The 27,900-nt window shown below is 37.7% G+C and overlaps 1 protein-coding gene across 4 annotated transcripts in view; it reads left to right on the forward strand.

The window, feature by feature from the left end:
• The window catches only part of zdhhc14 (zinc finger DHHC-type palmitoyltransferase 14), a 279,616-nt gene extending 261,064 nt beyond the window's left edge, over positions 1–18,552 (forward strand). For 2 of the 4 annotated variants that reach the window (XM_028797435.2, XM_028797436.2), the window contains exons 7-9: positions 1,108–1,217; positions 6,808–6,910; positions 17,556–18,552. In XM_028797435.2, coding sequence (XP_028653268.1) covers positions 1,108–1,217; positions 6,808–6,910; positions 17,556–17,912 — 570 coding nt within the window. In that variant the 3' untranslated portion in view covers positions 17,913–18,552. Of the gene's footprint in view, positions 1–1,107; positions 1,218–6,807; positions 6,911–17,510 lie in introns of all 4 variants that reach the window. The other 2 variants (XM_028797433.2, XM_028797434.2) reach the window with 1 other exon arrangement.
• Positions 18,553–27,900: the final 9,348 nt, after the last annotated feature.

The raw sequence follows: 27,900 nt of genomic DNA on the forward strand, positions 1-27,900 counted from the left end.
TTTAATAATGTGGCACATGGACACCAGGTTGTTTATTTCTCACTTTTTCGATTTTGGTGCAAGATTTTATGCTTCATTGCCTAAAGGAGGGGATCATTTTAATTTATGGATACTCAATTGTTTACATCAAGGGTGGGGGGTTTGTTGAAAAGGCCCCTTGCCATCATGGGCTCCTGGGCACACACCCAGACCTCCCTGATGGTAGATCCTCCCCTTCTTCCAGTTTACTTTTGTTGACACATGCATACCTCAGAAATGTAAAAGGCACATTTTCTCAAATTGAAACTTTTGCTGCTTCAAAATAGAAATATTGGGTAAGATTTAAAAGTTTTGTTTTCATGACTGGAGTTGTGTGCCTTCATCTCATTTTTAAAATTCAAGAACAGGCTAAGTACTTTTTAGAGTTTATTAAAAAGTGCTTCATTTTAGAACACAATTTTATGTGGCAAATTAGTATATGCCATGATTCTAAAGAAGTTCAGTTTGAACAATACCAAACTTATCTTTTAATCCGCTGCCGAAATTTGTCACCATCAATAATTCCTAAAATTGATCCTTAACTCAAGCTATTCAAATCTTGTGAAAATAGTGTATCCGCTGTTACATCCAAAGTGTGCACATGTATTTTTAACTGTTTTTGTTTCAATCTTATTTTTTGTAACTGTGCACTGAGTTCACATTATGCTTGTTTTGATACAAAAAATATAATTATTCTATTATTTAGGCCCAACTTAAAATTCTTGTATGTCTCCTTGAGGTCAAATTTTAAGTAAAGTGGCTTGAACAATGTTTCAAGTGATGAAATAACTAAGATCTTCTGTTGTTTTGTTTTCTTGTGCTTTTAACATATAGACTGCTCTTTTTTTTTTCAAAATGCATGCTTGCAGTAACAGTGTTTGTGTAAAACATAAAAATTGTATTATTTGATCCCAGCCTTTTCACTACTATTCTGAAGCTTTCCCGAGTAGACTGAGTGAAATATGAACAGAATACTTAATGATGATCTCTGGTGTCAAATTTACAGCTATTGTAAATTGTATCAATGTATGCTACTGTTTTTATAAATAAGGGCAGTATTTTTATATGGCCTTTGCATTCCCTTTTCAGATTAAAGGTTCATGGTCATCAAAAAGAGGCAAAGAAAACTATAATCCTTATAGCTATGGCAACATTTTCACTAACTGCTGTGCAGCTCTGTGTGGTCCAGTGGCTCCCAGGTAAATCTGACCAATGTACTTTTCCCATCAATAGTTGTCAGCTATTATTTTGTTGTGATTTGATTAAGGAAATGAGTCCATTATTTTGACTTTTTTTTTAAAAGTCTTTGCTTTTTAAGTCTGTTTTGAAAGCTAAAGTAGATGTATGCATTTTGCTGTTATTTTGTAAATAAGAGTTTTGGTTACATCTTTCTGTTAATTCTATAGTAGTGTCATTGTAGCAGAGTAAACACATCATGTACAGTTAGGTCCATAAATATTTGGACAGAGACAACTTTTTTCTAATTTTGGTTCTGTACATTACCACAATGAATTTTAAATGAAACAACTCAATTGGAGTTGAAGTGCAGACTTTCAGCTTTAATTCAGTGGGGTGAACAAAACGATTGCATAAAAATGTGAGGCAACTAAAGCATTTTTTTAACACAATCCCTTCATTTCAGGGGCTCAAAAGTAATTGGACAATTGACTCAAAGGCTATTTCATGGGCAGGTATGGGCAAGTCCGTCGTTATGTCATTATCAATTAAGCAGATAAAAGGCCTGGAGTTGATTTGAGGTGTGGTGCTTGCATATGGAAGATTTTGCTGTGAACAGACTACATGTGGTCGAAGGAGCTCTCCATGCAGGTGAAGCCATCCTTAAGCTGCGAAAACAGAAAAAAACATCCGAGAAATTGCTACAATATTACGAGTGGCAAAATCTACAGTTTGGTACATCCTGAGAAAGAAAGCAAGCACTGGTGAACTCAGCAACGCAAAAAGACCTGGATGTCCACAGAAGACAACAGTGGTGGATGATGGTAGAATCATTTCCATGGTGAAGAGAAACCCCTTCACAACAGCCAACCAAGTGAACAACACTCTCCAGGGGGTAGGCGTATTGATATCCAAGTCTACCATAAAGAGAAAGTAAATACAGAGGGTGCACTGCAAGGTGCAAGCCACTCATAAGCCTCAAGAATAGAAAGGCTAGATTAGACTTTGCTAAAGAACATCTAAAAAAGCCAGCACAGTTCTGGAAAAACATTCTTTGGACAGATGAAACCAAGATCAACCTCTACCAGAATGATGGCAAGAAAAAAGTACGGGGAGGGCGTGGAACAGCTCATTATCCAAAACATACCACATCATCTGTAAAACACAGTGGAGGCAGTGTGATGGCTTGGGCGTGCATGGCTGCCAGTGGCACTGGGACACTAGTGTTTATTGATGATGTGACACAGGACAGAAGCAGCCAAATGAATTCTGAGGTGTTCATAGACATACTGTCTGCTCAAATCCAGCTAAATGCAGTCAAATTGATTGGGTGGCGTTTCATGATACAGATGGACAATGACACAAAACATACAGCCAAAGCAACCCAGGAGTTTATAAAAGCAAAGAAGTGGAACATTCTTGAATGGCCAAGTCAGTCACCTGATCTTAACCCAATTGAGCATGCATTTCACTTGTTGAAGACTAAACTTCAGACAGAAAGGCCCACAAACAAACAGCAACTGAAAGCCGCTGCAGTAAAGGCCTGGCAGAGCATTAAAAAGGAGGAAACCCAGCATCTGGTGATGTCCATGAGTTCAAGACTTCAGGCTGTCATTTCCAGCAAAGGGTTTTCAACCAAGTATTAGAAATGAACATTTTATTTCCAGTTATTTAATTTGTCCAATTACTTTTGAGTCCCTGAAATGAAGGGATTATGTTACAAAAATGCTTTAGTTGCCTCACATTTTTATGCAATCGTTTTGTTCAACCCACTGAATTAAAGCTGAAAGTCTGCACTTCAACTGCATCTGAGTTGTTTCATTTAAAATTCATTGTGGTAATGTACAGAACCAAAATTAGACAAAAGTTGTCTCTGTCCAAATATTTATGGACCTAACTGTATGTGTTTTCATTCTGGCATTTTTAGAATCAAAATAAACATAAATACTGGAGCTTATGTGTAAATTAATTGACCTCAGCTCATATTGCAAAAGGTGTAAAATGTGGGATAAAATTGTAAATGCTTTTGGGTATCTGTGGAGCCTCTGTTAGTGAAGAAAGATTCACTGATCTTGACTTTGCCGATGATGCTGTGATCTTTGTGGAGTCATTGAGGGCTCTGATTGGGGTTCTCGAGAGACTGTCTGGGATCCAAGCCTTTAATGACCTCTTGGGCACAGTCATCAGCAGTGTGTCTGTCTTAGGAGAGAGTGTTGACCTCGTTGAGAGGTTTACTTACCTCGGCAGTAACTTTCACGTCTCTGGTGAATCTTCCTTAGAATTCAGTAGTCGGATTGGGAGAGCTTGGGGGGGAGGTCAGGAGGTCGCTTCAAAAGGGTGTGTAGTGCTCCTGATATCACCGCTAAAGGACAAAGGTCCAAGTCTTTAGAGTCCTGGTGCTTCCTGTTTTGCTATATGGCTGCGAGACATAGACACTATGACCTGAGACAAAGACTGGACTACTTCATTACTTCTTCTCTTCGGAGAATCCTTGGGTATCGCTGATTTGACTTTGTGTCAAACGAGCTGTTGCTCACAGACTCCCGAAGGAGGCACATTACCTACCTGCATTGTGAGGGAGTGTCAGTTACGGCACTATGGCCATGTGTCATGATTCCCAGAGGATGATCCGGCTCGCAGAGCAGCTGGACCAGGCCAAGGGGATACTCACCTAACATCTGGCTGCAGCAGATAGATGGTCATTTTTGGAGGGTGGGATCAGAGCACGTATCTGCCTTGAGGATTTCCAACTGGGATTCCAAGCTGTTTTGTTGTGTTGTGGGTGCATCAATCCGCTGAACCAGTGCATGCTCCCCAACCTGACCTGGCCTGTTCTCAGTTAAACACCCAAATTAATAATGTTATTAATATTGGAGGCAGTCTAGAATAAGTCCATTATACTTAAAGCAAAATAGAATGCCTCAAGGCTGTTATAATTATTGCATTTAGAAAGAGAATAAAAACCATGGTGGATAGTAGTCAGGGCTTATAATTTACTTTTACATTCCCATAGTCCAGATCCATTTTTTGTGTTTGTTAAGTTTAACTTTTACATTCTTCCATAAAAAATGCACTGTATACTTTGGAAACCGATTTATGATCTTACGGTTATATTACAGTTTTGTTTAAGACAATAGCGAAAATAAATTTCAAAATGAGTATTTATGTATGCCAGAAAAGTAAAAATAATTCATTGTTAGACAAGAAATCATTCTTTCATTTTCTTCTATAATTTGACTTGGTGAACATCTCAAAGCAGAGACTACCCTCAGACAGGTTGGCAGTTCATTTTAAAGTATAATTATGCACACACTGCACCAGGGAAGGAGATAAATTAGTTTTTTATAGGGCAATTTTTACCCTCACTGGCGGAAATTCAGGGGATATTTTGCAAAATATACTAAGTAATATTTTACTTTATCAGAATAATTAAAGTGAATCAGTTCACACAGTCGTTATGGTACAATTCTGGAACAACTTTTAAATGCATGGATACATTTGTCATACTTGAGTTGCTTATTTAGGGCACAATATAGTACAATATCCAAAATATACAGTATCTGTTTAAACTTGAAACATTTTTATCAGTAATTCTAAGAATTTTTGAAAAGAACTTAAATGTTCATAGAACATTGCTTCATTTAATTTTTACTCATTTGTTTTTAGTCATACTTTCTGTTTGAAATTGTTTTGTTGTCCTCTGGTTTGTTGAATTGATCAAGTTTTCATTAATTTTTTTCTCTCCTGCCAGAAATGAAATCATGCATTCATTTAGCATTTTTTCCATGACATTTTACCTTTCAAAAGGGAATCATTCCACTCTGTTGTCTAATTGCCTGTTTGTTTTGCCAAGGAAACTCAAGTGTCCATCGAAGTTAAAGGTTATCTGATTTACAGAACAAGGTAGTCTTAGAATGACCAGCTATGACTTGTGAACTACTCTGATCTCTAGAACAAAACATTCCATTGATTTACTAAGACAAACAAAATGAATCAAAAATCGGTGATTCAGAGGATGATTCAGCTCTTTCAACTTAATCAGTAAACCATTTGAGTCAGTAGATCAAAATTTGTTTGAGTTTTATTCTTATGTACGGTACTTCCTGTACTTTGAACTGAATTCATTTTATAGTTATGTCACACTTTTTCAGAAACCAGGTTTAAAGCATATACACAGATTTAAAGGTATAATACAGTAATGATGAAAAGAACATGGGCTATATACAGTGAATGCATATATGCAAATATTTTCAGACAGACAAATATTAACAGATTTATGTATTTTAATGCTACAAAGCAAAGTAATGTAAAGAAAGATAACATACTATAAGGTTCATGTAGTTTGCAAAGAAGTAGAAAGAAAAAAACAAAAACTCCCATTTCAAATATATACAAAATAAAATAGGTTGACATTCATCCAACTTAAAATATAAGCTGTTTGACATTTCAAAAATTTTCATTGGGGAAGGGGCTGTAATGTGGGGCAACCCAAAAATTGCACATTATTCCAATATGGCTGAGTTGATCTCAATGAAATTTTGTGTGTATAATAAATATGAATAAACTTAAAATCCAGACTACATGGCATTTCAAATATTTCATTTTGAAGGATGCTTGTAATGGGTGGGTTTGGGGTGCAAAAAAATCATACATATTAACAAGGAACAAATTCAACTGACAATTGACAACTCTTGCTTACTAAAGGAAAGCCAAAGGATCAACAATTAAAAGACATATAAAATTTGCTTTCTTATCTTAACCCATTATTCAAATATACTCGGAAATGCCAGGTACTTCAGTTAGTACAAAATAAATTAACCCACAGGGGACTTGCAGTTATAAAGTTAAGTGTTAACTTATTAGATGTATTCATAATGTTTTCTGTCACTGATAAGCAGCTTTGAGTGCTTCTTCTTTTCTTAGTCATAACTTCCTTCTTGCCTGCTGTACATGCTATCGTTACAATCTGGTTATTCATTCATTCACCCTTTATTTTTATTTTATTGTTACTTTTTTTTTTAACTTGCTTGAATCTAGTTCAGGGTCCGAATATATTGTTTGCTCATAATAACCACACATTTCTATTTTTTATTTATTCTTATAAGTAGCATCTATTACCAGACTTCTCATTGCCTGGCTGTTCGTTTCAGAGAGAAGGTCTGATACAGGCAGTGTTACGTTTCCTGATGATCAAACAACATTAAACTATTTCTGTTTCACATAGTTAGGAATCGTTACACTAATTGATTGGCTTCTTGAAGCAATATTTTCACCCAAGATAAATTATAGTTTTTCTCTGCCAAATAAGTGTGGGTTATGCCCTCCATGACCCTGAATTTGATTGAGCATGTTCAGAAAATGGACAGATGGCTGTAGTTAAGCATTGAGTGTATAGTGTTGTGCGTTTGCCTTTTTGCCCACACCAATTTATGCTACTTATTTTGGATTTTCTGTTTTGAATATAAATGTTTATCCAAAGAAATATGTATTTATCACTGCAGATTCAAAAAATGTTACATTATTGGAACTTTGCAAGGCATGTACAATATTTTTATTAGTAGGTCACACTTTTACATGTATTTAATGAATTATAATATTGTGTTCTCTTTGTAGTTTAATTGACAGAAGAGGATATATTCAGCCAGATACACCGCAGTCTGTAGCACCATCAAATGGAATCACAATGTATGGTGCAACCCAATTTCAAAGCAACATGGTAGGAACCACCCCATAACAGCAGCATCAAGATGTTTCAGTCTTCCATTTCTTCTAACATTGCCTTTTCATATTTGCTTTTTTTTATATATTTTTTAAATAAAAGTACATGTGTGCATGTATTGAGAAATTGTTTATTAAATGCATTGTTGTATTGAGGCCTTTTTGCATTTCATTTGATTTCATAAAGCTGTGATCTTGCTTCATAAGACATACTTTGACAGCCTTCTTAATCAGTCATCTGTTTTATGCCTCCTTTTTTTACACACATCTTCACTTTTTACTACAGGCTTGCAAACTGATGTATCCTTTAAAATCTATTGCTTTAGTCCATTACCTCTTTCTTGAGGTTTCATTGCTTGTCAGGTGCCATGCTGTGCTAAACCTTTTGTTTTTTTATACCTGTCACTATCAGCTGTGCATTCTGCCCAATTTATTTAAATACCCAGCATACGTCTGTTAACAATTTTTAGTTTTTTAGAACTTCTGTTGGTTAATTTGGTGTTAATAGTTGACCCAACATCCCTTAAATTACCTCTTAACGTTAAACATTTATTAGACCAATGAAAGCATTTTGTTTACCAGATGCAGTTGTTTTTTGGTGGCCTTCATTTCTTATGTTTTGCCTCACATAGAGTAGAAATTTAAGTATATTGCACCAAACTGATTTAAAACTCCCACTTTAAGCATCGAATTAAATACTGAATACACACTGGGGCAATAAAGAAGCCTCAGTGAGCACAATGTGGGAGCTGTTCATGGATCATACACCATTCCATCAAAGTGTATGCATGTATGCACATCTGCACTGGCTGCATGTCACAGTGCCTTTTTCATCAAGTGTAATGAATGTGTTAAAATAAGCAATATCCAATAACAAAGAGGCGCAGGGGGTATAATTACAAAAACATCACAGAAACATGGAATATATGTAATACACAAAAGAACAATGTAAGATATATTGTGACGCGTGAGTCGGTGTCTTGCACCCCAAAGATGAGGCTGAGTCTCAGTACTTTAGCAAAACCAGCTTTATTCAGTTCCAAACAGGAACAGCAAGGTATTGTAGCGGGATCAACAATTCTACTATACACAGACACAGCAAACAAGGAGGGTCAGGGCCAGGTCATTGGCCAAGTTATAATGTTCCCAGCATCACCAATCGGGCAACCAGTGCTTTGCGCATGGCAGCAGTCAGCTTGTAGTTGTTTCTGTGGTGCTGTGAATCTGTACAAGCCTTAACAGACGCGGCAGCCACGCTTCTGCGTGTCGTCCCATGGGGAGGGTCTCAAAAGAGGCAATCGTGCTTCTGTGTGTTGTCCTGTTAGGGAGGGTCTCAAAGAGATCAGAAGTCTCACAATATAATCATGAATATGATTCCTGATATTCATAAGTCATTGATTGACATCGGCCTTTGACTTTTTTAAATATTAGACATAGCCTAAGCCAAAACGCAAAGTCGAAGAATAGAAAACAATTCAGGACTGACATTAAAGTTTCAAGTACTGGATTAGCTACAAACCCGGACAGTAAAGGAGTGTATCATGGTGACCGTTATACTGTAGCGATAATTACATTGTGCATCACACACTCTTAGGTATCTTGTCTAGCAACAGCCTGCCAACCCTGCCATACAAACAACATACAGTTGCGGTGCATCATAAAGGCACCTTGTATTTCAAAATCAACATCTTCAAAAACATCTTAAATCAAAAAACAGGCCATTAAATTCCTTGACCTCTACAACCCCTGAAGTGATACTTTTATTATTTCTAGAGGCCAAGGAAAAGGCTGTAAAGAATCAATAAACTACTAAAAATAAAACCAAAGTCCAAATTATGACAAACCAATGAAATCCAAAAGTATTCAAATGTTAATTCCCCAATTTTTTTTAAACCCAGCTAGATCATGCAAACTCTACACAGGTTCAATCCTTTGATACCTTCTTCTTTAACATTATGTTAAGTATAGTAGATATTTTAGTACAAAATGTGCACCCCTCCAATCCTTATCAGTCCTGTGTAATCCAATTCAGGGCCGTGGGAATACCAACGCATATGTATTTTTACTTCAATTTTTGTGTTTTCCTTTTAATGGAAACATTTTAATATGCCTCCTGTACAGCAGCAGAGTTCAACTGCAGCCTCCTCTGCAAGGCCCATTAGTTGAGTTGTCGCATTTAATTGAACAATATATTAAGCATGCAGGCTAATGTTTGTAGTAAATGGGCAAGAAAACTTGTGTGTCTTTCACTGGATCTCTCTATTGATTTCTAATACCTGCACATTATTAGCTGAGCTGCTTTGGTGCTGTCAGAACTAAATGCAGAGTAAAAATTCTCAGAGTTCACAAAAGATTTTTCTGCCTCCTATTCTTGTTTAGACATACAATGACGTTTTTAGAAATTAAAAAGCTCTCAATTGATCATCTACACTCAAAAACCAATATAACAGAGAAGATGGTATTTGTATTTTCAAACAAAATGTAAAAAAAGTTAAATAGCTGAAGAGAACAAAAAATGTGACACTATATTAATAGAGGTAAATAACATTTCCAACATACTGTTTTCTCGCAATAAATTAGTCAGTCTTTTTTTCACAAATGGCAGAATACATCCACTAGGTGAAGCATCCAAATAAAAAGATCTCCAAGGAGAGATGGAAGAACATGCCAGATATTTTGAAGACATATTCCAAGGCTAAATTTGTCTCTTTTTCGGTTCTAATTTTACCAGAACTGTTTAACCAGAGCAGCTACCTAAAACAAAGAATTCTCCACCCTGTAATTGGATATAATTTGAATTGCCATAAGGAAAATTCCAGTATAAAAATCAAGTCTGTTAATCTTTACCAATTACAATCACAACTATACCAGTATAGTTATATCGACAAAATCATTTTAAACTTGGAAGCTGTTTACAGCAGGTTTTCCCATGTAATGGCCATTTTGTAATTTTCTGATTACCTGTGTATTGAATTTATTAGAAATGTGAGTCTACAGTAAAATCCAGACACATACAGTATGACATGTTAGATAGGAATTGTAATATCACACAATACTTTACTCAAGTAGAGAATTCAAACAAAGTAAAAACATAAATATAAAAGTATGGATGTGAGCTAAAATATGTCTGCATGGACAAAATACTGTATTTTAACTTTTAAGTCAAGTTATCATTCAGTACATCTGTTTACTAAAACTATGCTGTGGAGTTATATTTTTTCTTCCATCATTTTAATGTGTTAACTTTATTAAAACATACGACCCCATCACTTTCAAACACTGGTAGGCTATTAAGCCATAAATATAACTTTCATTATTTCTTTGGTGATTAACGTCCTCAGGTACTGTACATTTTCAAGGTTTTTTTTTTCAGCTTTTTATTAAAAATATTTTTTATACTTGTATACTTGAGTGATTTGCACAGTTTATTGAGAGATGTGCTATTAATATTGTTCTGTTTTGGCACAGGATGTTATAGCACAGGTTTAAGTGCTATTTGTAGGGACATTTTATTTAAGCAGTACTGTTCCTGATTGAGTTCTTATGCAGACAGGTTTAAACTGTTTTTGTATATTAAAATAGACTCTGTAATAGCTTGGCAGTAGTGTTTAGCGTGAATGCCTGTTGTAGTGTAGTGAGAGAAGATCTGTACACTGCAAAAAATGAAATCTTAACAAGCCAGAAAATCTTGAAAAGAAATAATAGATCTTGTTTTTTTTATTTTAAGAATAACTGACTTGAGTAGATTTCTATGTGTAAGATATGTAATCTCATTTTTAGAAAATTTAACAAGTTAACAAGTTAAACTTTCTCACTATATTGGCAGATAATTTTGCTTGATTCTAATACCACAAGAAAAAGGTATTAGAATCAAGCAAAATTATCTGCCAATATAGTGAGAATGTTTAACTTGTTAACTTGTTAAACTTTCTAAAAATGAGATTATATATCTTACACATACAAATCTACTCAAGTCAGTTATTCTTAAAATAAAAAAACAAGATCTATTATTTCTTTTCAAGATTTTCTGGCTTGTTAAGATTTCATTTTTTGCAGTGTATCTGTACCTGATTGATAATAAACTATAAGATTTAAAAGCAACTCAGGGGAAAGAGCTCCCCTGTACCAGGATTAGAATTCCAAGAGCATAAAAGGGCCCCTTAATAACTTCTGATGACATGTATAGTGGTCAAATGGAAAACTGGCATGTCAAAACAGTGTAAGAAAACAAAGATTTGATAATGATGAACAATTCTACTTTCAATGGTGTGATATGGGCAGTAAGAAGACAAAGCTAAAGTTGAATTACCAAAGTATTTTAAAATATTTTAGGAAGTGAAGCTCCAAAAATTGAGGTCAAAAATAAACATTTCAAAAAAATGTTATAACTGTACATATATTTTTTTTTAAATCAATTTTTTGGTTTCCCCAAAACTTTGCATGCCAGATAATCTGTGCTGCCATTTTAAATGGGCTTTGTATGCACACATCACGACACAAGATCATCACATGCCCAGCATCACTAACATGACTGCATCCATGAAAAGGATTGTTACAAAATGGTGTTGTCTACAGGTATATAAAAACACACCAAATGGTGTAACAAAAAACGTAAAGCAAAGTAAAATAAATTGGAAAAAACTTTCCTACGCTCATATTCATAGCAATATTTACCAATTTAGAAAACATTAAAAAGTGTTTCAAAGAGAAGGGCCTATTTTGACAATGGAGAAGTGTGCAATAAGAATTTAAAAGAAAGACTCTCACATCCATATTGCCAGTGGGACAGAGATCCAGAAAATGGATTTCACGCAGCTGATAATAAAGGGAATTGAGCCTTGTATTTGGCCCTTTTACCAGTGGATCTTGTTCCTTATGTCATTCAAACGTATCGTTCTTTAATAACATAAAGTACAATTCATTTGCAACTAATCTTAAGCTAACTATTAAACTGTTTTAGATAAGCTATTTATTTAAAATCATGGAAGGGAGTCATGAATGTCACCTTTACATTCTGCTCATTCTTCTGCCCATTATTGTTACAGGCAGAGAAATCATTTTAAAGGGAAAAGTGAAAGAGCAGACATAAGTTACCAGTCTGAAGAGGGGCTCTTTTAGCTTTTGTAGTAGTAGTAGTAGTATTGCCATCTGTATTAAAATTCTTACTTGCATGTCCTGGCACCATGATAAACAAGAGTGTATTATTGCAAAACTTCACTATATTTAATACAAAGTACAAAACAGTATTCAGCTTACCCATTCTACTCCTAACTCCCATTTCCATACCACTTGTTCAGTTAAGCTTCCTGAATCCTTCTTCAAAAAACCCTTAAGAATTCCAGTATAGCTAGCAAATAATAAAGAGAAGAGAGAAAAAAAATCAGTCTATACATAAAGGGTAAAATAATATTTCATTTTAAACTAAACCCAATGAGTCTAATGAAACAGACAAGCTACATAGACAGACAGACTGGCACAGAGTGGACTAATCCCTCTGTCCACATCAACCGATAGATAGATAGATAGATAGATAGATAGATAGATAGATAGATAGATAGATAGATAGATAGATAGATAGATAGATAGATAGATAGATAGATAGATAGATAGATAGATAGATAGATAGATAGATAGATAGATAGATAGATACTTTATTAATCCCAAGGGGAAATTCACATACTCCAGCAGCAGCATACTGATAAAGAACAATATTAAATTAAAGAGTGATAACAATGCAGGTATACAGACAGACAATAACTTTGAATAATGTTAACGTTTACCCCCCCGGGTGGAATTGAAGAGTCACATAGTGTGGGGGAGGAACGATCTCCTCAGTCTGTCAGTGGAGCAGGACAGTGAAAGCAGTCTGTCGCTGAAGCTGCTCCTCTGTCTGGAGATGATACTGTTCAGTGGATTCTCCATGATTGACAGGAGCCTGCTCAGTGCCCATCTCTCTGCCACGGATGTCAAACTGTCCAGCTCCGTGCCTACAATAGAGCCTGCCTTCCTCACCAGTTTATCCAGGCGTGAGGCGTCCCTCTTCTTTATGCTGCTTCCCCAGCATACCACTGCTTAGAAGAGGGCGCTCACCACAACCGTCTGATAGAATTTCCTGATCAATTGTGGCCATAGATGCCAACTTGTCACATTTATTGGGGGTGCACATTTCACAGAAGCACAACCATGATAGCTTACGTAAGTGTATGTCCATATAATCAAGTCAACTGCCCCTCGGTATGTGATTTGTGATTTGAGCCAGTCACAAGTTCCTTTACACCTTTTTTTGAAAATGCGGTCAGTTGCTATCTGATCTTGGCGGAAAGAGTGGGTGCTAGTCTTGGTCCAATTGGCCTTGGACTGACATGAGCTGTGTTATGTAAAATGGGTTACATTTGTGTGTATGTGTGAATTTATGTAGACATTTTACTGTGTAAATGTTTACATTGTCGATACAACTCCCCACTTCAACACCACTGTTGGGCGGTAACACCACTGGGAGCACCATAAACTATATTTCCTTACAGGTGCATGAGATAGTTTCATATCTCAAAAACTACTTGTGCAATAATTTTGCAAATCAATGGATCTGGTCTCATGAGTAAACAAAGCAGACTGTAAAAGTCCATGTTGAATTAAACACTTCCTACCGTAGTTTTAATTAGATATAGGACAAATGGTTTTGAAGGGTATGGGGATAAATAAGACTGGATCAGAAATTAGAGGGGGGGCTTCTTGTCTTAATAGGGAGTCAAAGCTGAGGGGGGGGGGGTCAAAAAACAGGACCTGTTAAAGCCCATTCAGGCACTCCTTTTGTGATTTGGGTTATAACATAATTAAACTGTTGTTCTTATAGACTGGAAACCTGTAACAAGGTAAATATGATGCAACTAGTGTGAAAACATTGGTCAGATTTTACAGAAGTTGTCATTGTACATAGGATTCATTGTTCAGGGGGATAACTCGGAGACCATTCATTCTAAATATGTGTACCATCGCTAAGATTGTAGTCATCCAGGAGCTCTACACAATGCAAATAATAATAATTTTCCAACAAAACATGTCATTTTAAGATGTGAAAATCAATGTTGATTTTCCAAAAATACACAGACAGGCATGCAGACACCATGCTAAAATCAACATCTGTCAACATTTTGAACATCATAGAATCAGAACCTGAACTTAACTCAAATGTGAACATTTGACCCTTATCATCAATCTTCCATTTACATAGAAGTAAAAAAGATTGAGGGGTACAAAGCCATTTCCATTGGGGGTGGTAGGGCAGGCTTTCATTAAGGTAAGACTGGGATGTGATTGTCACATCATGCATATTTTTAAGTTTGAAGAGAGCATGGAGGTGTAAGGAAAAGTCAATTTCAGACTATTCACAAGCGAGGGGAGTGTTTGGGAAACTTAAGAATGTGAACTAAGCCTGAGTGAAAGAATACACGTCTAAATTATTAAATGAAGGAATGAATGAATGTGAAAGAAACAAGCTTCACTGTCAGGTTGGCATGTGAATCAGAGATCAGTTTTATTATTAGGTTTATCATGGAGAACAGGATAGTAGTGCTAGCTCTACATAGGAAATTTTGATACCACTTTTTATAGCCAAAGTGTACACATAGATAGATAGATATATAGATAGATAGATAGATAGATAGATAGATAGATAGATAGATAGATAGATAGATAGATAGATAGATAGATAGATAGATAGATAGATAGATAGATACTTTATTAATCCCGATGGGAAATTCACAAGCACTCTAAGCTATAACCAATCAACAGTCTTTCTAATGACCTAATAACTAAAATTGTTAGCAGTTAAATCAACCTATCAACAGTATACAAAATGGCACACGTTTTTTGACTCTACTGGTATCTTTCATTCTACCGAATCAGTCTCTTCTAAATTAATGGTCCGATGATATGAAGTTGAGAACAATAAATGAAATTTGTAACAGTGATGTTTTGTATTATTCTGTGCCAAGAGACGAGCAGTATAAAGAATCCCAACTATGTCACCATACATGTTCACTACACCTTTGTAACAAACTTCTAAAGTTATGATTTAAAAAGCAGATAAGTTGAGGTAAGGGAGTTAAGGTGGTCAATGTAAAAAGTCTTATTGGTTTTCCTGTAATGATTTCTGATCCCTCTTGGCTAAATAAAAGTTGAAATAAAGTCTTACTCAAAAGCCTAGTAATTCACACCATGGTTGATGATGTTCTAAAGAAATCTCCTCCTCCTGTAACGGAAAAATTCCTCCTTCAAAAATCAATACTCCAATGATAGGGAGTGTGCGAAATACAGAAAACATGGACTCAAACAGCTTTTAAACCAAACGTGAATTATCTCTATAATTTTCTTGGTGCCTGTACTGATTATCAAGTGACTGCTAAATTTATTAAGCTGTAATTCTAATGATCAGACAGGTATTAAAGTACTGGAACCCTCTGCTAATAAGGATTTCTCCTTTGTTAATAAAACTCCAGTTTTCCAGGAAATGGAAATCATGCATTTTTTAAAATCTGAAAGACAAGCATGTCATATGCCAATTATTTTTTTTCGCTGTGTTTACTTTGTGTACCTGAATCCTTTGCTCTACTTCTTCTTGATTTACTTGAACGTTTGTGTTTTTTTAAATCCCATTCATTCACACATCCATATTACTAACCGAGAATGGTAAACCGGATATGGACGCAGGTACATAGCATGCCCTTGGACGCAGGAGACATAGTGCGCAGGCGCCGACAGCGAGCGAAGTCTGATCCACCGAGAACGAAGGAGTCACAGCTCAAAAACGAAGGAGCTCAACTAACGTAAATAAGAAATGAGGCAAAGCACCCATAGGTAACGACACAGCCACACAAAAAAGAGGATTCCGCGCTGCACCCCAGAGTCAAACGGAAGAGGCTATGGAGGCCCCACAGGTCCACAAAGATAGTATGGAAGGCGCGTGAAAGTACGAAAGGCGCATGCGCCTACAACGCACTTCTGCACTAAATGGCCACACTACACAGCATGGTCCACGCGCTTCTAACACACCTACAGAGGCCCGACAGGTCCACAAAGATGCGAGCCCGCATGGATAAAAACAATAGACGTGGGCGCCTACAACGCGCGTCTGAAACCGCAGAAGCAAAACTGTCTCGGCTCCAAAACCAAACAGCTCAACTAACGGAGCTACAAAAACGAGCCCGCATGGACAAATACAATGTACATAGACGCCTACAACGCGCGTCTGAAACTGCGGAAGCAAAGCAGGCACGGGTTCAAAACGAACGACCACAACTGACGGAGATACATACAGAAGCGAGCCCGCCTGAATGTGCAATTAATGAACGTAGGCGCCTACAACGCGCCTCTCAAACAGCAGAGTGAATAGATAAACGGCAAAGAAAGGAACGACAGACGGCCGATAAACAATTCTGCCAATTAGCTGACAACGCATTCTGTAATGAGTTCACTATTAGTGGACATTCTTTAGGATTAATGAATATACTTCCTTTGTTCGTCATCTACACCTTTACACTCCAGTATATCACATACATTCATCAATGTATTTCGGGTTACCCAACACTGGGGGTAGGCGAGCGAAGCGAGCAGGGGGCGGAGCCCCCTTGTGCATCGCTAAGCTGTACCTCAATACCGACATAGCACTCTGTACTAAATAAGGTTATCTCACTGTTGCTTTCTTTTCATTACAATTGCATTTCCTCAAGGCTAATTCTCTTCTCTCGTGTTTCACATTGTTTCATGACCAGAAGCAAACCCAGAAATCCCATTTGCATTATGATACTTCTGGTGTCCCACCAGTGATTTTGTGGTTAGGCTCCCTAAACGTCTAGCTGTTTAAGGTTACACTGAAAACTATCATAATTAGTTTTTACATAAATTATAATTTATTGTTAACAGACTGTGTCCACCACCAGCTGATGGGGCTTACACTCCCTCGCTGTCTTCCAAGCTGGCTTTTCTCTATGAGGACTTCACATCTTCTGATTGTGTGGTTCAAAACATTGGGCAATAGGAAATCTCATAATATTCTACTTTTTCAATAGACAGGGATCAAAATGATTTTTTTTGGCATTGAAGATAAGGATACTTACTCCTCATCTTTGCCCAAATATGAAAGACTATAACAGAAATGTACAACTTGAGGGGATTTTTGATGCCCTTAGTCATTCAGCGTAGTGTATTTAGAGCTTTTAGCTCCATGTCTGCATGGCTTTGTGTTTCCATTGAATGTTTTTTCCAATGTCATATGCTGTTTATATATATATATATATATATATATATATATATATATATATATATATATATACTGTATATATATATATATACACATATACATATATATATATATATATTCTCTTCTGGCACATGCTATTTGTCTTTAGCAAATGCTTTAAATAGAAACCAACCAACTAACAATTGTCTTCTTTCTCCTCCTTCCCCTTTTCATTCCCTTCATTCACTGTGTTCACCCGTTCTCTTTCATGCATTTTTTTTCTACTTCCTGGGTTTTTTTCATGTCACCCTTCCCATCCCTTTTCCCCAATCCCCTCTTCTCTCCCCTTTGCACATCTCAGTGTGACCAAGACCAGTGCATTCAGAGCACTAAATTCGTTTTGCAGGCAGCAGCAACACCCTTGCTACAAACAGACTCCAATTACGGCAGTGACGAGCCTCCTCTTCCAGGTAAGACCACGCTTAGTGTCCCATGTGGCACCCTACCCCTTGGGCAGCCAACGCCACCATCATCCACTCCAAACCTGACATCAGAGGCCGTGCTGGCTGATATGCTGCAAAGACGCGAGGAGCAGGATGGCCACCATTTTCTAACACCAGAAGAGGCCCCCTCTCCACCAGGAATGCTCTCCATTGGGAGTCCTCTGACACACAGCCACACAATGCACATCTTCAACCCAGCCAGCCAGGACTCCTTGCATGAAGATTCTGTTCGAGGACTTGTCAAACTTAGTTCTGTTTGATCCTGCTGTATTCCAAAAGACTCGCTGGAACTGATTTTCACTTTTCTAAAAATAAGAATGGCAAGGCAGTTCTCGGGAATATGCAGCCATGGGGATGTTTCATTTTATACAGGGCTTTAACTAACGAAAGACAAAATGAAAACTACCCTACCAATGTGGCATGGCACTTTTTTATTTCAGAAGCCAATGCAAAACTTTATATTTAGTACAAATGAAAGAAGCTAGTATTCTGAGAAAGCAGCAGAAAGTCCTTGAGCGTTTCTTGAAGGGTTCTTCATCTGTGAACATTCTAGTTATGTTCCTTTGGAAGAAGAACAAGGATTATGACAAAATGTGAATGGGAGATTTTTTTTAATGAAAGCCACAGTTTTTCTGCTTTTTATTCTCAATGGCTCCAACTGCACTATTTTATAATTGACTTGTGTTATGAGAGAGTGGCACTCTTGCTCTTCAGAGAACTTTCAGTCTTAAATCCAGGACGCGTTACTCAGTAGCTTGAGGTTACTGATTCTCCTTGTATCATGTTTAATCTTTTTATGTTTCACAGTGGTTTAAATTTACAATATTGTGTTGTGCCATACCTCCTCCCTTTTCTAAATTGTTACATTTCCTGTGGACATTAATAAAATGAACAAGCTTTTTTCTGTATCATTTTTACTTTGTTAAGCCTAGCTAGTAATGGTGGCTTTGTTTATCTGTGCTTAATTAGGTTAAATGAAAGCAGTGATCCCTGAGTTTATAAGCTTATAGTTAAGGGGGGTCCTGGCAATGGGTGAGCCTGCCATTTAAATATAAGTTAGAACTGGGCTTGCTCTCGTTCTGCTCTGTCAGACGTTCCTACCAGTGTGAACTTCACCTCTCTTCTTTCTTTTTTGACAACAGTTTTTGGTGAACCAAGGCAGATTGGGGACCCTCCGTCTATCAGTTTAATTCACTGAACTTTCTTGTACTTCAATTGTAATAATACAAGGAAAAAATACAAATACACCTGTGTGTACATAAAGCACCTTAAGATGACAATCTTTACAAAATGGTACTCTTATCAAATAAAGGATAGTAGTTCATTTGTGTTTAAATTACAGTGATGATGATAACAAGAGACACACAGTAGAATGAGTTCCCAAAGTCGAATATCAAAATTTCAAAAAATGTCTGGGTAATGTTGCCTAATGGTTACAGTATTGAGCTTCAAGACCAGATGTTTCCAGTTCAGTCCCTATCACTGACGCATTTATTCTGATTAATAAATACGTAGAGCGAGTTCTGACTCAGTGTTGTATATAAAATAGAAATCCTTTGTTACTGCACTTGAGTATGTTTTAAGAATATTTCTGCTTTATTTGAGTATATAATTTTCTATTTACTTCCACTTTTACACTGCATTTCTTATATGCAAATGATATATTTTGTAAGACATGTGTGGTACTGCAATATTAAGCCACAAAATAAAAGGGCTAAACATACATATGAGTCTGGGATGGTTTTCAAATGTGCTCTGGCGGCACTAACACCCGATCACCTACACAGACATTAAAAATATACCTCACTGGCACCACCAGAACAGAGCAGGGCTTGGACGTTGGTGACATGCAATCACACACTTAGTTCTTTCCAGATCTGATGCTGTTGTCTTCAGACACCGTCCTCATGGCAGAATGCCCGCCATGACAGGGCTGATCCACAGACTGCAGTGAACTTTACTTGTGCTGTGGTCCACTCACCTTGTCAAGTGTGTTGCTCAAATGTCTTCTCACATTATCCTGGTCGTCACGGCCCCAAAACAGAGTGTGAACTAGTTGGAAAAGACCAAGAAAAACCAAAAGGTCATTACTTTGAATGTGAAACTAGAAGCGTAAAGTCTAGATGAAGCACTTTATTAAACCATGTTAGGGTTTGTTTTGATGACTAATGTAATTATTCAAACTAATTCTATGAATTTTCATGTAGTTGGGTGCTATTTGGATTCAAACCCCAGGCCTCCTTACTTTGAGGCAGCAACACTACCACCGTGCCACCCAGATTATTAAAGTATCAAAAATAAAATTTTGTGGTAATCTGTCATGGAACAACCCCATTAAAGAAGATAACAGTGGTTACCCAGACTTCCTTGCTGGTTGTAAAGGGGTCCCTGTAACATCTGAAGTTTCAGGGCCCCGACAATATAGTTCTGCCACTGCTGTTGGGCACTTTATAGAACACTGTGCCTGAATATAAAATATTAAAATATGTTCTGTGAAAGCAAAGGCAGTTCTGGCACAAACAGAGAGCAAGGACCAAAGTGGGAATTTAAAAAGTGGTGAAACAATCAGTATATTTTAATACAATTCCACAATGTAGCCATCTTTTTGAGGTCTGACAGTGGATTATAAAATATTAAAAGATTATGATTAATACTGATTATAAAAATATTCATAATTACTTATATCATTCTATCTACTGTATATCATCAACTTTCTGCATAAAAAAGAATAGCAACAAATATGTTTTTTACTCTAAAGTATATAATTATTAATAATTGAATTAAAAGGTTGGCATTTTTGAAGTCAAAGTTATTTCCTCACTATCATGGTATATATTAATTTGTCACATAAAATAGTGTTTAAAAATAGAGCATTTTTTATATTTTTTAAAAAATACTTAGCCTGTTCTTGTGTTTTACAGTGACAGTTACAAGGTCTGGGTTCAAACGTGAAATCAAAAGCCTTCAAACTTGCCAAATATGTCCATTTTTCAAGTCAAGAGTCTATTGATCCATGAGATTATACACATATTGTATATGCATGTCATTTTAGGAAGGCAAAAAGTAAAACATTTTCTGTGAGATTCAGCCATTTTAAAAGCAGACGGCTATGCACTTCATCACGCTGATCGTCTCCCTCCTTGGGAACCTTTCGGCCCCAGGGGTGCAGTTTTAATTTCAAAAAGAGGCCTCAAAACTCTCTTACTGACATTATTGAATTTTGATGACCAAATGTGAATTGAGGTCTCTGTTCTGAAAACTAGACTATAATCAATGAAAAAAACAGCACACTTCCTATCATTCACAGTCTTACACTATATGTGATAATAATTAAACGTTGATTTAAAATTGCTACAAATCACAACCCCAAGCTACCTCATCAGATTATGAGCCTTCAGTAAGTATCTATTGGCAAGAAACAGTAAAACATACTAATTAGGTTTACTTGCTCAAAAATGTCCTTGGCTGTTCCTTTATCATATATCCTCGGCCAGAGCGACTCCTATGTGCTGTAAAATTCAGAAACTGGTTCCTTGCACTTCAGTTTGTTTCATTGTGGTCTGGCTTTATTACATAATGTAATCAGCCTTTTTCATTTTCTCAGTGTTTTCTTTATTATCGTGCATCCACACAACATACTATAGGAAGTGCGCGATGCTGAGCGTTGAGCTGGCCCTGTGAACTTAGTACAGAACTGTAGGTGGCCTTGGCATGTTCAAAAATCTCAATCTAAAAATCTTTTATAAAATGTTCAATGCAGTGTAATCAGTTCGGATGTATTGTGTGGACTAATGAAACTCTTACAGTATGTGCACCCTCAGCCAACATGCACCATGCTGCCATTCAGCCTGAATTGAATCTCTTTGCAGGCTATGTGAAACAGCAACACAGAGTTAATAAGCAAAAGGTAAATGAAGTCTAGGAAAGAAAAAAAAATCATTGTAGATAGATAGATAGATAGATAGATAGATAGATAGATTGATAGATAGATAGATAGATAGATAGATAGATAGATAGATAGATAGATAGATAGATAGATAGATAGATAGATAGATAGATAGATAGATAGATAGATACTTTATTAATCCCAGGGGGAAATTCAATTGTATGATTTAAGTGTGTGTTTGTCATTAAACCACTGTGTCTATATGTGATTCAGTATATGTGGCAGCATTGCCTATAAAAAATTATCATTTCTTGTTCTTATTTTCTGGTTGTTTCTTTGTATTACACTCAGGTGAATGGGGCAGTTGCTGGGGTTGGTTTGTGGAATGGTCAGTAATGTGAATACTGGGAGTTGGGAGCGGTTTGGGTCTTCATTACTTTCTTTCATTTTTTTGGCAGGTTAGATGTGTGGGTTGGGTGGATTTGGGAGTTTTTATATTTGTAAAGGTATTAATCACCATATAATCTGTTCTTTCCCTCTTTTGTCATTCCACCCAATCTCTTGTCAATCGCTTTTCTCTAATGAATTATGGCAAAGCTTAAAATTATTTTGTGGAATATTAATTAATGCCTTATATTCAGGTCCAAAGTGCTCTTCAATCCTAGATTTCTTCCATTGTCACCAGGTGGACATGACTTTAATTCAGGAGTTGCATCTGTTGGCCGCGGATGCCTCACTTTTAATGACAAGTATACAGGGTTGCAGCGTCTTCCTCTGCTCCCTCTAGAAGGTTTGTCATTCTTATTGCATTGCGACGTAGCCTACAAATTAAGGTTTAGCAGTTGGGTCGGTTTTGCTAATTGTATGCTAGGCTTTGTCTCAGCGTATGGCTGTGCTCTGTAACACCCCTCCTTCTTTCCCACTCTCACAGGCCACCTTCTTAAATTGTCTCTATGTGAGCTTCTAGTTAGTATTGATGTGTACGGTTTGCTAAATCCGTTGTTAGACAAAGCCCCTTCATCTGTTGGCAAGTGCATGGCTCACTCTATATTATTTATTTAATATTACTGCTAAACTTAATTTAATAGATTCATTGTGTTCACTTCATTCTTCAGCCAAGAGAATTCCCTTTTTTTTCTGTTCTTGTCACAGTTCGCAATTTAATTTTGATTCTATTTTCATATCACATAGCCTTGTTTCATTAGTTTCTGATGCCCTGTTGGTTTCAGCAGCCTTATCCAACCATAAATGTAGCTGTTTGCAATTGCACCTTCTATTTTTCACATCCCCTCACTCTGAGGTGGAAACTCAATGTGCCTCTTCTGAATAAAAGGCATTCTGTGAACAACTTGCTATCAAACTAAATGAGTTTCTAACGTTCTACTGTATATTGGCTCTTGCATGTGCCATTTGGGAGGCAATTAAAGCATTTTAATTCAAAGAGCTGAATTCTTAATCCTTTGGACTAGAACTCGCTTTTTTGTCTCTGGGGTCATGCAAAGTGGCTGCTTTGTCCTAGAATCAGGAAAAATGTCCTTTTGCCTCCATACCTTTCTTCTATACATAATCAGGCTTGATTTAAAATAATCCCCAGATAATCAATAATGAATTTTTCAATTGGTACCCTGAACTGTTATTTGACAACTCTGATAACCCTCCCTCCGATTTCAAATCATTCCTCAACAAACTTCCACTCACCCATCATGCTGAGTAAGAAGCTTCCCTCCTACATGCTCTCATTTCATTGGCTGAATTTAAAGAGGTGTTGGAATGTATGTGCGCAGAAAAGGCCCCAGGGATGGATGGGCTCTTGCCCAAGTTATTTTTTGCATTCTGGAAACAATTATCACTTCCCCTATTCCAGCCTTCTAAACCCTATGAATAGCATGGCGGTTATTACTCTACTTTTAAAGCAAGATTAATACCCTACACTGTGTCAAAGTTACATAACTCTCCTAGTTATTAAGTTAGATACAATATCCATATTACTAACCGAGAATGGTAAACCGGAAGGCACGGACCCAGGTACACGGCGATGGACGCAGGAGACATAGTGCGCAGGCGCCTACAGCGTGCATCTCATAAACCGCAAGCGAAGTCTGATCCACCGCGAACAAAGGAGTCACGGCTCAAAAACGAAAGAGCTCAACTAACAAAGGAGTCACGGCTCCAAAACGAAATAGCTCAACTAACGCCACACAGAAAAGAGGATTCTGCACTGCACCCCAGAGTCAAACGGAAGACACTACGGAGTCCGCAAAGGTCCACAAAGACAGTACGGAAGGCGCGAGAAAGTACGAAAGGCGCAGGCGCCTACAACGCGCTTCTGAACTAAACGTCCACACTACACAGCATGGTCCGGGTAATAAGAATAAACGAACTCTCCGTATTAAACGTTCGCCATCCTCACACATCCAAACCATATAGCATATGTGAATCACATTACAGTGATGCATTATTAACAGTACAACCACAGAAAACGCTCCGTATTAACAGTAAGTGCAATTATCCATATCACTAATGGTAGACAATGGATAACTAATGGAGTCACGGTCACGGCTCCAAAACGATCCAGCTCAACTAACGGAGCTACAAAAACGAGCCCGCATGGATAAAATCATTAAATGTAGGCGCCTACAACGCGCATCTGAAACCTTCGAAGCAAAACTGTCTCGGCTCCAAAACCAAACAGCTCGATTAACGGAGCTACAAACACAAGCCCGCATGGACAAATACAATGAACATAGACGCCTACAACGCGCATCTGAAACTGCGGAAGCAAAGCAGGCACGGGTTCAAAACGAAACACCACAACTGACAGAGATACACAAACGAGCCCGCCTGGATACAATCAATGAACGCAGGTGCCTACAACGCGCGTCTGAAATGCTGCAAGCAAAGCAGGCACGGCTTTAAATAGAAAGAGCTCGACTAACGGGACTACAAACACGAGCCCGCCTATATAAAAACAATGAACGCAGGCGCCTACAACGCGCCTCTCAAACAATGCAACCAAAGGGGTCACGGCTCCAAAACAAAACATCTCAACTGACAGACATACAGAAACGAGCCCGCCTGGATACAATTAATGAACGCGGGCGCCTACAACGCGACTCTCAGACAGCAGAGGCAATACATAAATGGCAAAGAAAGGAACGACAAACAGCCTCTAAACAATTCCACCAATTAGCTGACAACGCATTCTGTAATGAGTCCACTATTAATGAACATTCATTAGGATTAATGAATATCATTTGCTCTCATTGTCATTCACTTAACTTCCCTGAAGAAACAACTGGCACTGCAACTAATGAGTTTACACGTTGTTGTCAAAAGGGTCAGGTTAGACTGCCTCCTTTAGATGACTTTCCTGAATATCTACGGAAGCTTCTAACTAACAATGTACCCGAAAGTAAAAACTTTATGGACTGCATTGGATCCTACAATAGTTCATTTCCTTTTGCATCTACCGGGGTAAATATCAGGCCACCAGCTGGCAATGGCAGACCCTTCCTGAAAACAAGCAATACACAGAGCTGATAATGAGAAACGTCGCTGAAGTCATAAACAGTCACCCATTAGCTAAGTCTACAAAAGTACTTACAGGATCACATTCTAACAATACTGTTTTGATTCCTACAGTTGACCTTCCAAGTTCTTACCTGGAATTACCTTTTACACTTAAACGACGCCAATTTCCCATTAAACCTGCATTTGCCATGACGATCAACAAATCCCAAGGACAAACCATGGACAGAGTTGGCATATGCCTCTCTAAGCCTGTACTTGGACATGGACAACTTTATGTAGCCTTCTCACGAGTTTGGCGTTCATCTGACATTAAAGTTAAAGTTGTAGATACTCCAAACCAAGGAAAACTCATTCAAGGACAACACACCATCTTTACTACAAATGTTGTGTATAAAGAAATATTCCAATAAATCTTTCTAATGTGCCATTCTATAGGTTCTTTACTTCCTTTGTTCATCATCTACACCTTTACACTCCAATATATCTCATACATACATCATTTTGGATTACCCAACACCAGGGGTTGGCGAGCAAAGCGAGCAGTGGGGGCAAAGCCCCCTAGTTATTAACTAAAGTCATTGACAAATTATTCCATCCTGATCAGACTGACTTCATATGCTTACGGTTAGCATCTGATAACATGCATAGACTTTTGGATGTCATTAATTCAGTTCCTTCACTTTCAAGCCCTGCTGCTTTTCTTTCCCTTGAATCAGAGAAGGTTTTTGACCACACAAATTGGCAATTCTTATGGCATGTCTTGAACAGAAAAGACTTTGGTATGGGTTTTGTAAATCTGACTCTTTACCCACCATGCCATAATCCTCATAGGGGAGCTAGGCAGGGCTGTCCTTTGTCACCTTTACTCTTAAACTTATCTGTTGAACCATTTGCAGTTGCCATCTGTAATTCCCACTTCTAATCCCTAATACAGTTTCAAATTCTAGTCATATAATATCCTTATACACTGAAGATGCTGTTGTTGAAATGAACCGCTATGCTGAGCAGTGTCAGAAAAGTCAGAGTAAACCAGCTGCTTGTCAGTGTTGCTGACAACCTCTCACCGCAGATGACTTTTTGAGTGTTTTTCATCTCCTGATACTACAGGGCATAGCAGGTAAACCAGTCCACAAACCAGTTGTTACAGACACCCATTTTTGGGGAAGTTATGAGTGGGTGTCCTTGTTCACTTATTATGGAATATCTGCAATTCAATAATAAAAATGACTATGATGAAGGCAATCATCCAGCATAGAAACTTTAATCATCAAAAATATACAGAATGTGGATGTTCCCAATCATGATATAAGTATTAATGAAAGTCTCATAGGGTACAAGGGAAAGTTATTGTGAATACATCACAGCCATACAGGCACATTTCTGTATCAAGTTCTACATGCTGTATGAAACAAGCTGAGGAGGCAAGCTGGGCATTACAAGTACATCTGGAATATTACAAAAAAATCTTGCGACATTTACTCAAGGGCGGCATGGTGGCGCAGTGGTAGCGCTGCTGCCTCGCAGTTAGGAGACCCGGGTTCGCTTCCTGGGTCCTCCCTGCGTGGAGTTTGCATGTTCTCCCCGTGTCTGCGTGGGTTTCCTCCGGGCGCTCCGGTTTCCTCCCACAGTCCAAAGACATGCTGGTTAGGTGGATTGGCGATTCTAACTTGGCCCTAGTGTGTGCTTGGTGTGTGGGTGTGTTTGTATGTGTCCTGCAGTGGGTTGGCACCCTGCCCAGGTTTGGTTCCTGCCTTGTGCCCTGTGTTGGCTGGGATTGGCTCCAGCAGACCCCCGTGACCCTGTATTCGGATTCAGCGGGTTGGAAAATGGATGGATGGGTTGGAAAATGGATGGATGGATGGACATTTACTCAAATAGTGCCTATGTGCATTGGTGACTGTTTCAAAATACATCAGACGAAAAATGTCAATACAGTAGTGGACAGTAGACAAACCTTTCATACTGTGCTTACAGTATGTTGATACTTTTGTATTTAAATGTTTCTGTTACACAAAATAATATTTTTTGTTTTTGAAAAAATTCAAAACTTTTACCTCATTTTTCCAAGGGTAAACATAAAGCTAAGAAGGCTATTGAAATGGTCCAGTCTTTCTCTTTCTTTTCAGTTTAATTTGACGATTATCAAAATGAATAATATATTGTTTTAACTTCATAAATTCTGTGCTGCCACCTCTCCTTCCAACAAAATATTGGTCAGAATCAGGTCACTGATTTCAAGATCCCTGTGGAATGGCAAGAGGCCAGACCTTCAGCATTCGGCTCTGGTCAGAGACAGGTTGAGTGCTGACGTATCTCTGCTTGACCTAGAATGATACAACTGGGGTTACATCCTTAACCTTATTTGGTTGTGGCTGTGTCCTCTTCCACCCTCTTCCATGGCTCCCTATAGTATCCACCCTTGCTTTCCCACTTTCTCTTCATTATATTATTTTCACTTCCTTAAGTCTAAACCGTCCAAACTTTCCTTAAGATCTGTCTTGTCGTATGCTGTCAACACCTGGCACCATATGTAAAGGCTACTTGCACCCTTTGGGAAATGGCACTCGGTCTGTTACTCCCATAATTAATAACCCTGCTATCTCAATAGGTGGCCAGTCCTATGCATTTCCTTTCTTGACAGTATACAGGACTCATTGTGCTGGGGGATTTGTTTGATAGTTCAGGACCTACGACGTTCCAGTCTTTACAATCTCATTTTAATTTCCCTTGTTCTGCTCTCTTTTTTGTACAACTCAGATCAGCGCTCAGAACATGTGGGGTTACTCTAATCATCCCTCTTCCAAAACACTCATTGTGTTGGTCTATTTTGT

This window comes from Erpetoichthys calabaricus, chromosome 3, assembly GCF_900747795.2.
Source record: "Erpetoichthys calabaricus chromosome 3, fErpCal1.3, whole genome shotgun sequence".
NCBI classification, from domain to species: domain Eukaryota; kingdom Metazoa; phylum Chordata; class Cladistia; order Polypteriformes; family Polypteridae; genus Erpetoichthys; species Erpetoichthys calabaricus.